This window comes from Polyodon spathula, chromosome 9, assembly GCF_017654505.1.
Source record: "Polyodon spathula isolate WHYD16114869_AA chromosome 9, ASM1765450v1, whole genome shotgun sequence".
NCBI lineage: Eukaryota > Metazoa > Chordata > Actinopteri > Acipenseriformes > Polyodontidae > Polyodon > Polyodon spathula.
In genome coordinates, this window is record NC_054542.1 from 29349092 (window position 1) to 29361377 (window position 12286).

The window sequence follows — 12286 nt, forward strand, 5'->3', positions numbered from 1 at the left end:
TGACTCAGTTCTGTCTCTATATCCCAGTTGAGTGCCTTTTTAACTGAGTCTTTTTGAGTGCTGCTGATGGCAAAGTTTCAAGGTAAGTGGCATTACTGTAGTTTGTGAGCAGTCTCGAGTGTTTCTACAGGGCTACTGTTTGTTATGGAGCTTTTTAGGAGTCAAGACAATATGTTGTATACTTAGGTTACATGCTAGTGAAATGTTTTCCTTTAAATATAATTCTCAAACACCGCTGGAGAATTTTGTGTATGATGACAGGATCATTGCCATGGAGTGATCTTATTGAATAAAAATCTCTCTCACTCTATCTTACTTGCTTGCTTAGCAACTAGCTGCTTCATCTAATGACCAACCATATTTAAAGCCAATCACCAAGGCCCTTTGTTATCCACCTATCTGGCTTAATCTGAAAACGAAATACTCGGTAATTTATAAGAAGTGAATATTCCCAAGGAAAAAAAAAAAAAGTTTTGTAAAGTTTGATCTCCTTTTTAGTTTATATGTTACTGTAAACTTTTAATGTGCTTACAATATTATGGTAGAGGCATATCATTAACAGTTTAAGATGACGCCACTTTAGGCTAAACCTGTGGCAGTCAACCTCACCCTCTCTAACATGTACAAATAAATTACGCTAAGTTTGTTATGCAAATGAATGAAACAATTAAAATATGTCATTTTAAAACCCACCATGATTCCTCATTTTGATTAGTAGTTTCTGCTTTAATAAAGGAAGTTCACGATGATTCATGCATTGCTATAGATAAGGATCTGATGTTTTACAGTGAAGCACGTAAAAGCAAACCAGAATAAACACGTTGCTTTTTTTATCTGTGATAACCCATTGTCTATATTTTACCTTGCTTTCACTAGGCTCTGCAGTTTACTATGTTTTCACCACAATAAACATCATGAAACTTTCAGAAGAGATGCATTTCCACTGCATGGTGTTGCTTCATCCAAAGGCAAATTCTCAGCCACAATTTCAGTAGCATCTGCTCAAATCCCAACCTTACAGTAAATCATAATTTCCCTCTTAACGTCACTATCACATTGCAAAATTGCTATTCAATCCCCCAGGAAGACACATGGTTTGATATTTTCTATATAAGGAATCCTATTCTGTATAGATTTTAGTACTGGACTAATCAATAACCTGCACTTCAACCCGGAAGATCACACTGGAATGGGAGTGACTGTCTGGTATAAGAACCATTATAATAGGTGCTTGTGACATGTGTGAAGGCAACTGTCTGATAATAACCGAATAGAGACACACAAGGCTGGATCCTTAAAGCTATTTACTATAAATCATGAAAAGTAAGCCAAGTGTACAGTGGTAGTGTATATCACATGAAAAATATTAAATACATTACACCAAATCTGCAAATAAGCAAACAAAGAAGAAAAAAAAAAAACACTACTCAGCCCCCCTACAAAAAAATGACTTGAACTACCGTTTTCAAACCTAATACCTGACCACTGAAGAGTACCTGACCAATTATACACACCCTGTACTTCTGCTTTACAGAAAAGCGGAAGACTAATGCAATGTGACATTGTTATTCCAATTAGCACCACTATATAAATGAAACAGAGTTTACTAAAAGTACAGCTAAAAGAAAATGGCTATGGAAAAGGTATGATTGCTCCTGTTATTAATTAACAATGTGGGAAGACCCACAGAGAAGATTTACCATAGGATTCTGTCTTTTGTATGCAATTGCCTTGATTTATTGAATTGTTTTATTTTGCATTTAAATTAATGAGGAAACAAATTTAACCCTTGGAACTGGAGTTTGCAACTCTAAACATTGCTTTTTATGTAGCAAGTAACAAGTTCTGCAATGTGATTGTAATATTGCATATATATTTCCCTGTTGTTGAGATGCAGGTGCATTACATGTACTGTATACTGTTAGAAATGTTTTTGATTTAGTATTTGGTATTTATAATACTGTTGGTGTTGTACTCATTAAAATCTCTGCTTTCTTTTCTATTTCTGTAACATACAGATCCTCCACTTGTCCTGCAGTGTTTATTTTGCACGGGGCATCATTTTGTAAATATGTTACTATTGTATGTTAAATTCTAAAGACTGCTATCATCTTATGTTCCTGTAATCCAAGGGAAGTTTTTAAGGACTGTGTTTGTTCATTTTTCAGAGTAATCCTCTGAAAGGTGGAGTTGCCATTATTCACAGACTTGTGGATGGAAAACATCAATATGAAGTGGAAAAAGTGGTGAAATATGTAGACGAGTCCAGGACCAGTTCTTTTGTAAGGTAGTACTATATATATATTTTTTTTCATACAAAATAAACAATGGTGCCACTCCAGAATATGAGAACAGAATGATTAATGGGTATTTTTTCTTTGACACTGTGCTTCAAAACCAATGCAAAATCTTGTGCTAGCTTGAATTTATAAACAACCTTTCTGTTACAATCCAGGATTTAGGCATTAATAAATAACATAGAGTTACTGTTACTTCATGTCAGTGCTTTAATAACACTAAATCTTGAAAAACTACTCACTTCTAAATCTTTTGTAGTCATTTTTGTATTACTTTAGTATAAATACATGTTAATTTGGATCCATATGTTGTTTTTTTCTGACTTTATGTGAACGAAAAGACACACATTTGCCCGTTTTCCCATTGGAAATAGTGATATTTTGAAATATCACTGTCCTGGTCACAAAAGCAAAGTTTGTGGGGAATAATAGCCATTTTTTATACTTTTGAGGCATAAGCAATTAGGAAATAACACTTAAAAAAAAAAAAAAAAATTACACTGTGTAATTAATAGCTACAGGGCCATAAAATAAACTACACAGAATGAAAGGGTGAATTTTAGATTATTTACAAATACAAAATTATAGCTTTTTATTCCCGTTGAAAACCTTTATAGTTCTCTCAGATTATTTCTATACTGTGATTAGAGTTTGGTTCTAGGATATTTCTATGCTGTGGACATGCATTAAGTTAGTCACTAAATAAAGTTTAGGAATTTAGGAAAAAAAAAAAAGCTACCTAATGTAATTACACAATAGCACCTTGGTACAAGCCAATTCCCTGTAATTGCTCACAATTTGTCAGTCCTCTAAATGTTGTATTTAGAGTTATTTAGATTTAGATCAGTAGCCTTTACTAAAAAAATAAAAAAAAACATGTGGCAGTTCACATTAGTAATTACAATTTCTGGGACCACAACAGAAGACACTACTATAAAGTAACATGTTCTTTTACAAAAGCCACTTTCTTTAACCCACTTCGCCTGCAGTCATGTAAGTAACACATGTCCATTTCTGTGATTTGTAATAAGTTAACACATGAAGGGTGTCTCTTGTTATAACAGAAATCACTCTGTACAGTTTGAGCAGACAAACTGCTCGAAAGCGACTTCTCTTATAAGAATGACAGACACTCTATACACCGCGTATTCATTTCACATTTGCAAAAACAATGAAAACCACATTTATTTTCTTCACTTCTCTAGTACCGTAATAAAAGGTAGTAGAAGTGACACAGCTTTCAGTGCTCTGTATGAGAAACAATGAAACTGATAAAGTAGAGCACAGGCAGTTAAAAGCATGCGAGACCCTGCTGCATTTAGTATAATTAGAGATGATTAGAGAGAGTAGAGATAAATAAATAAGACACATTTGTGTAAAACAACATGTTTGTTCTTTTTCAGTAAAGGTGATAAACTACTAAAGATTAATGGGATTAATCTGGAGGATTTGAACCCAGAATCTTTTACAGAATTGCTGGGTGAAGGTTCAGTCTTGCTGGTAAGTGACTGTTCATTTTACATCACAGAGCAAAAAACTGTTAACTAAGCAGTTAATTGGATGAACCAATACCCCGCTTCGTCACAGCTGGTTTCTATTGAAGCAATTAACAGCACTGGGGAATCAACCTGGATTGAATCAAGCCCTGTTTTAGGGATAATTGTAGGATAACCATTGATCAGTGTTTGATGCAATCCAGGGTGACTCCCCAGTGCTCTAAAATACTTTAATAAAATCCAGCAATGGCTTCTCCCATCATGGTACCAAATCACCCCTTATTCAAATAGACATAAATATCAATTAATGTTCATTTATATTGCAGTGTGCACTGTAATCTATATTTGACTTTCCCTGGAAAAGAAAAATAAAATCATAGTATTAATGCTCAAGTACCCAGCGAGGTGGTATGGTCATAGTGGCCGGACAAGGTTGAGTGACCCACTGTAGGGCTCTCACTGGACTCTCTCTGCTCTGCTTGTTGATTTCACATAACCCAGGTCTGTTTCCCTGACGTGGAGTCTTGGGAGAACCCTGCCCTGTATTCTGGCAAGGTTTCTGTGCAGTACGTGTTCAGAGCTGACAGTTGGAACATCTTTGTTTCTCAAAATAAAGCAGTGAAAGTATTATTAAAAGCCACAAGAGGATCTTCCCTTTTCACTGTTGATTTCCTTCAGGATGCTATCCGTTGTCTTCTTGTAAAAAAAAAAAAACATGTTACCCTCAGTGCCCTTGAGTAGTTCACTGAAATAAATCTTACTTGCATGTTTCTCTTCTCATTTTTTAACCTTTATTCATCACCTTATATCTTAGCTGAGTTCAAAGTAGCAACTTGGTTTGAATTCATTAATATATCAGTTAAATGTTTTTTTTTTTTTTTTTCATGATTGAAATAATGGCCTTATCGTTTCTTGGGATCCTATGAAGGGGAGATTGTTGCCCCCATTAACAAGTGGGTGAGGGATCTTAGATTGCCACATGATTCTGTTTTCTGGGGTAAACTATGCAGTGATACTCTTTTAGCTTCTAGGAATGCTAAAGTGAACCATATCCAATATAAGGTTCTCCACAGAGCACACATTTCCAGCAGAAAGTTATTTCTGAAAGGTCTTTAAGACACCCAGACATATCAGTGCTGTTCAGGAGATGAGATAGACAGCTACGTCCATGCACTATGGTACTGTCCAATAACAGAAACATTTTGTAAGAAGGTACTGAACATTTGTATCCTTGGTAGTGACATCCCTGCTTCACCTGCACTATGTTTACTAGGTGACCTTTGAAGCTTTGACCTTCCTTTAAAAAATAAATAAATAAATAAATAAAAATACAATGGCCCTATTGAGGATGTTTTCATATCTTCGAGGAACTATAGTATAGTAGACAGTTTATGAATTGGAAGTTCCAGGTCAGTTTAATTAAATTGTATTTCCCCTTATCACATGCAACAATGTTATTACTTCCACGTACAGTGTTGTCTACTGCAGTTCCTATAATGATCCTTATAACTTTTTAAGGACCTTGATTTTGTATTCCTTGTTAAAAATAATAATAATAATTTCACAGTCTTTATCTAACTGCTGTTTTTCTAAAAAAAAAAAAAAAAAAAAAGAAAAACTATCAATGCAATTGACTCTCAGGTTGTTTGTTTGTCAGTTAGGTAAATTATCGTCGAATTTTCATCTTTCGAAAAACAAAGACTGGAGTAAATGTGTGCTATGTAGCACACAGTAGCTCTTGTATTTAGCACAACAAAGTTTGTCACAGTTTGACAGAGTTGTCAGTCTGGGAATGGCAGGAGGAGTTGAGGTGAGGACAGAGGTGTGCTTGCAGGCGCAGAGAAGCTCCTGCCACTCTCAAATTCCAAAACAGTTTCTTGAGCAACTCTATGACAGGTAACAAAATACAACCTCACAAGATTATTGGCAAGTCAAGGAATGTTGTCTGGGTTAATTATTTGACTAACTGGTGCAACCGGTTGTATTTTAAAATGAAGGGTGGTTTTAGCTTTAATTTAATTCTTTACCACTTATACATGCACAAATGCAATACATTCTGATTGTGTTTTTATTTATTTTCAGACAGTGCATCAGCCTAGTAAGACCCCACAGAAATCCTTGAATAAAGGTGTCTACCAGCCTTACTTCAAAGAGATGGCGGTTATAAACATCAGCATGGAGATGGAAAGAGAAGATAAAACTGAAGAGGAAGAAACAGCTGGTACTTCAGATGATAAGAAGGACCCTGGAGCCAGTGGTCCTCCTGATGAAGGCAGGTGTGAGGCTGAGGAGCTGCTGGTTGTGTCCCTCTCTGAAACCAGTGTCACCATTGTGAAGGGGAGAGGCCACGAGAGACCTCCTGGAACCAGCTGCAGCACCTGCCACAGTAAAAACTGCAATCTGCATGACGTCGTTATGCTGTCAAAAGCAAGCACGCTGACACTCGGTCAGTAGATTTACACTTTTCCATGTTACGACAGAAACCACTTCGTGAGCTTTCAATAATGTTGTTTGTGATACTGTTTGTTTTCATTGTCATGTTGGGCCCTATTCACAAACTTGAAGGGGAGTTATAATGAATGTTTTGTCTAGGACTGCTTTTTAAAGCCCATTTTAATTAAGCAATCTGTTTTTGCAGTCCATAAAACCTTTTTTCAACAGCTTTAGAGAAGGTTAGAAATATATCTTCAGTTTTAAAAAATAACTGTTTAACCTTTTAACAAAAAAAATCCTTGGGGGAAAAAAACATTGCTTAAACCAGTCTTGGAAGGAAAATTATTTGGAGAAAAAAACTTTGCAATGGTGTATTATTAGCAACTCTTTGCAACGATTCGAATGTTAACGTTTATAGTTCCTTTCATCTGTGCGGTTTTAGAAAGGCCAGATGTTGTGAGCTCAGTGGCTGGTCCAGCACAGGGATCTTAACCTTTATTAAAGAAATCAAGAGGTGCTGTGATTGAAATGAACCAAGCATCTATGTTGCCTGTAATACAATTGAGGCATAAAATCCAGGGCTGTAGTATAATTGCAGGCAATACAACTGGATGGTTTTGGTTATGTACTCATAGCTGGACATTCAGAAATGAATGGTAATCGCTTTCTCAAAAGCTCATAAACATTTCAGATGAATAGATATTTTTTATAATCTCATCTCTGGTATCTTACACATCCCCTTTTGTCATGTTTTTGTTTTAATTTTTTTTTTTAATTTCATTTTTAGAAATGCTTAAAACTGTTTGTGTGAGCTCTATGGGATTCGAAAAGTTGCCATTTCAAAACTTTGAAAAAACATATATGCATTATAATTAGTAGATACATCAATAGAAAACATAACAAGTATGCATGCAGTGACAGAAGAGGATACAGATAGAAAGTGGCATTGGCCTAATTCTAACTGAGTGAGCTATTCCAGGCCGTTAATGAAACAACAACATAACAGGTTCCTTACTCTTGCTTTAATTGTGTTATTCTGTTTTCTTGTTTCTTTAGTGTCACGTGGATGCCCTAATTTATTGCTGGAAAGGACACAGGATAATATTATAATCCGGAGCCTGTTGAGCCAAAATTACATACAACAAACCTTCCCTTCCGTTGTGTCATCTCGACCACTAAGAAACCCAGATTTAGGTTGGTCAGTAAATAAAATATCTAATGTGGAAGTATATTATTTGTATGGCACGATAGCTAAGGATAACACATTAGACACTGAGAATCTGATTGCCAAATATAATTAATAAAGCTGTAAATTATTAATAAAAGATATTAAAATAAATTAAACACATAATGCAAATTACAATAAACTGCTCATCAACATGTTATTCTTACCTATAATATATATTTATTTAAAAAAAAAAAAGTGGTTATCATATGTTTCAGCCAACATGACCATCTATCATTATAAGTCTGATTACGTGGACGGACCCTTCCTTGGAACACCAGTTGTCCTGAACTTCACCAAAAGCAACTGCTTTCTGTGCTGCGATAAAGTTGAAGATAAAGTGATTCTGAAAGTTGATGTAAGTAGATTCTCTATACCTGGAAAATATACTGTTAGCAACATTTTTAAAAGCGACAGGTAAGATTACTTTTGTTTTCGGATTCCTCAAGGATACCAAAATAAATATTTTGACATTCAAAAAGCTACTTTTCACAACAACATTGACAGTATTGCGACAGGAGTTTTTATTTTGTCCAAACCAAATCATAATTGGGGACTACTGGATGCTTTAGTCACAGTTGGATATTTACCAGAATGTGGACAAGGTGATTCTTTGATTAATTATTTTGTATTTGACTACTAAATGTATTCATATTTATTTGTACTAGCAATGGCTGCATGTCTTTCAGAGAAGTTTAAGCTAAACTGCTACTGTACGTGACATCTGAATAAATATGAAACTGTTTATATTAATTTACTGTTTATTTTGACTTTTTTTTTTTTTTTTTTTTTGCACCATATCCCTATAAAAGTGAAGATTGCAACCAATGCAAATATTCTTACTAATGTGTGTGTGTGTATGTGTGTGTGTGAGGAGGCAGACACACCACTGGGTAAATGCTGTATAGTACACCACATGACCCAGAATGAGGGTTGTATAGCAAGTGAGGAAACAAACAGTAACAGTATTTATGGGTTTATCAAAGTTTAATGTGCGTTCCATTGTTATTTCTTTTCCAGGCTTGCCATAAAGAAGAGCTTAGGCACATCTCAAATGACCTTCCCACCTGGCAATTTGTGTTCTACATGAAAGCAAATGCAGATAACGCTCGCCGATTTGAATCTGCAAAGTACCGGAATTGGTTTTTAAGCGAGCCCTTGAAGGGAGCTGTGAGGATGAAACCAAAGGGAATCGAATCTGAGCAGTCTTTCTTTTTCTTTATAAAAAAAAATGCAAACGTTTAACCTCACTGTTCCACATGTAACTGCAATATGTAATCCTCCTAACTGCAGTTCCCTGCATTAACACCAGGTTTATATGGTCTTCCATCTTGTTTTCTGAATTCTCGATGTGACCAATTATTCTATAGGCAGTATACCTTTTACAGTCAAAAGAAATCCCATAGCAAATATTTCCTGTGTGAGATATTTAGTTCTACCATCCGTAGCAATGAAATACTTAATGGTGGTGTATGTAGTGATACAAAAAGAAAGGATTAAGTTGTTTTGATTGTGTTTCTCAATGTCTTCAATGTTGAAATGTGTTTTGATTCACATTGTTATATCTCTGTTTATGGAGTGCCCCCCCCCCCATGATACAGTGTGAATACAACAAACAACCTTGCAGAGATGTAAATAGCTAAGTACATTCTGACACAGAGGGGGGAGGGAGGGGAAATGCAGGACTTGGTAATAAAGCAAGTAAAATAAAGTAAAACTTTGAAATTGTATACAGTAGGTAAGAGAAAGGTAGCAAAATTGGAAGGCAAGATTACATAACAGCGTGAATATTAAAAAAGGAACATTTATTTTTACTACATATTGTTGAGGTGTTTATGTAATGATATAACTTTTTTTTTAAATTTATCTACACATCCTACCCCACAACTTCCAAGTGAATATTCTAGAAATTTGTATAAAATGAATTAAAAATAATAACTGAAATAGCTTGGTTGGATTAGTGTCCACCCCCCTTGTAAAAGCAATCCTAAATTAGCTCAGGTGTAACCAATCACCTCCAAAATCACACACCAAGTTAAGTGGCCTCCACTGGTGTTAAATTGTAGTGAGTGACATGATTTCAGGATAAATTCAGCAGTTCCTGTAGATTCCTTTTGCTGGGTAGTGCATTTCAAAGCAAAGACTCAACCAAGGAGCTTTCAAAAGAGCTCTGGGACAAAGTTGCTGAAAGGCACAGATCAGGGGATGGGTATAAAAAATATGAAAGGCCTTGAATATTGCTTGGGGCATGGTCAAGATGATTATTAAGATGTGAAAGGTGTATTGCACCACAAAGACCCTGTCTAGATCAAGCTGTCCCTCCAAACTGGACTAACGAGCAAGAAGGACTGATCAGAGAGGCTACCAAGAGGCCAATGGCAACTTTGCAAGAGCTAGAGGAAAACCTGCTGCCCTCTGCAAGAAAGCTGAAACTGGGACAGAAGTTCACCTTTCAGCATGACAACGACCCAAAGCACACAGCCAAAGCCACACTAGTGGCTGAGGAACAAATAGGCAACTTTCCTTGAGTGGCCCAGTCAGAGCCCAATCAAAGTTGTAGAGACCTATCCCAACAGACTCACAGCTGTAATTGCTGCCAAAGGTGCTTCCACCAAGTATTAACTCAGGGGGGTGGAGACTTATCCAATTATTTTCCCCTTTTTTTCAGGGGGGTGGAGACTTATCCAATAACTTTTTTCCCCTCAACAGTGTGGAGTATGGTGTGTAGATAAGTGGAAAAAAATCCTCATTTGAATATTTGAAACTCTGAGGCAATGACAATAAAATGTGAAAAAAGTTCAAGGTGGTGTAGACTTTCTACAGGCACTGTATATATATATATATATATATATATATATATATATATATATATATATATATATATACAGTGCCTTGCAAAAGTATTCAGACCCCTGACCAATTCTCTCATATTACTGAATTACAAATGGTACATTGAAATTTTGTTCTGTTCTATATTTTATTTTAAAACACTTAAACTCAAAATCAATTATTGTAAGGTGATACCGGTTTTATATTGGGAAATATTTTTAAGAAAAATAAAAAACTGAAATATCTTGCTTGCATAAGTATTCAACCGCCATACATTAATATTTGGTAGAGGCACCTTTCGCTGCAATAACAGCTGTAAGTCTTTTGGGGTAAGTATGTACCAGCTTTGCACACAGTGTCGGAGTGATTTTGGCCCATTCTTCTTGGCAGATTTGCTCCAAGTTGTTCAGGTTGGTTGGACGACGCTTGTGGACAGCAATTTTCAAATAGTGCCACAGATTCTCAATGGGATTGAGATCAGGACTTTCTGGGCCACTGTAGGACATTCACCTTTTTGTTCTTGAGCCACTCCAATGTCGCTTTGACCTTGTGTTTGGGATCATTGTCCTGCTGAAAGGTGACTTTCCTCCCAAGCTTCAGTTTTTTAGCAGACTGAAGCAGATTCTCTTGCAGTATTTTCCTGTATTTTGCTCCATCCATTCTTCCTTCAACTGTAACAAGATGCCCAGTCCCTGCTGATGAGAAGCATCTCCATAGCATGATGCTGCCACCACCATACTTCACTGTAGGGATGGTGTGTCTTGAGGCATGGGCAGTGTTAGGTTTGCGCCACACATAGTGCTTTGAGTTTTGGCCAAAAAGCTCTATCTTGGTCTCATCTGACTACAAAACCTTTTCCCACATCACAGCTGGGTCACTCTCATGCTTTCTGGCAAACTCCAGACGTGCTTTCTGATGGTACCTTTTGAGTAATGGCTTCTTTCTTGCCACCCTCCCATACAGGCCAGTGTTATGCAGAGCTCTGATATGGCTGACTCGTGCACCATTACTCCACTCCCAGCCATTGAACTCTGTAGCTCCTTCAAAGTGATTGTTGGCCTCTCTGTGGCTTTTCTCACAAGTCTCCTTCTTGTTTGAGCGCTCAGTTTTGAGGGACAGCCTTTTCTTGGCAGAGCCTGGCTGGTGTGATGCAGCTTCCACTTCCTGATTATTGATCCAACTGTGCTCACTGGGATATCCAAACACTTGGATATTATTTTGTACCCTTTCCCTAATCTATGCATTTGTATAACTTTATCTCTAACTTCTGTAGAATGCTCTTTGGTCTTCATTTTCCTTCAGATTCACAGCCTTACCAATGATCCTTCAACAGTGGGGCTTTTATCCAGAAAATGTGACAGCAACTTTAATGGTTCACAGGTGGAGGCCAATGGTAAGGCAATTGTGTCCTCGTTAGGGCAATTTCTTTCATCGGTGCAAACTGGGAGCTTCCACAGCACAGGGGTTGAATACTTATGCAAGCAAGATATTTCAGTTTTTTATTTTTCTTAAAAATATTTCCCAACATAAAACCAATGTCAGCTTACAATAATTGATTAATAATTGATATCAAACAGAACAAAATTTAAATGTACCATTTGTAATTCGGTAATATGAGAGAATTGGTCAGGGGTCTGAATACTTTTGCAAGGCACTGTATATATATATATATATATATATATATATATATATATATATATATATATATATATATATATATATAGTAAGGTGGCAGGGGGAGGGTCAGATTCCTCCCTGCCTAAAAACATGTGAAAATGCACATTTTGTTTAATTTAATTGTTAAGTGTATTTGTTAATTGTTAATTATCCCCTGCACCTGGAGGTAATTGTAAATTGAAGCCAGGTGCAGGGTTTTTAAAGAGTGCAGTCAGTTTGTTCTGGGCTGTGGCTGTAGCGTGAAGAGCTCGACTGTTGTGCAGATATAGAGGTAAAACCTATGTCTGGTTTAAAAGTTTTTGTTGTCAAAAGTGTGTTATGTTTTGTTT

General features: G+C 36.3%; 1 protein-coding gene across 1 annotated transcript; it reads left to right on the forward strand.

The window, feature by feature from the left end:
- The first annotated feature begins 1591 nt into the window (after positions 1-1591).
- Positions 1592-9338, forward strand: LOC121321067. The gene is made up of 7 exons (XM_041259977.1): positions 1592-1643; positions 2146-2287; positions 3701-3797; positions 5876-6239; positions 7283-7420; positions 7670-7809; positions 8472-9338. The coding sequence occupies exons 1-7, from the start codon at positions 1592-1594 to the stop codon at positions 8694-8696; spliced, it is 1158 nt and encodes a 385-aa protein (XP_041115911.1). The 3' UTR covers positions 8697-9338.
- Positions 9339-12286: the final 2948 nt, after the last annotated feature.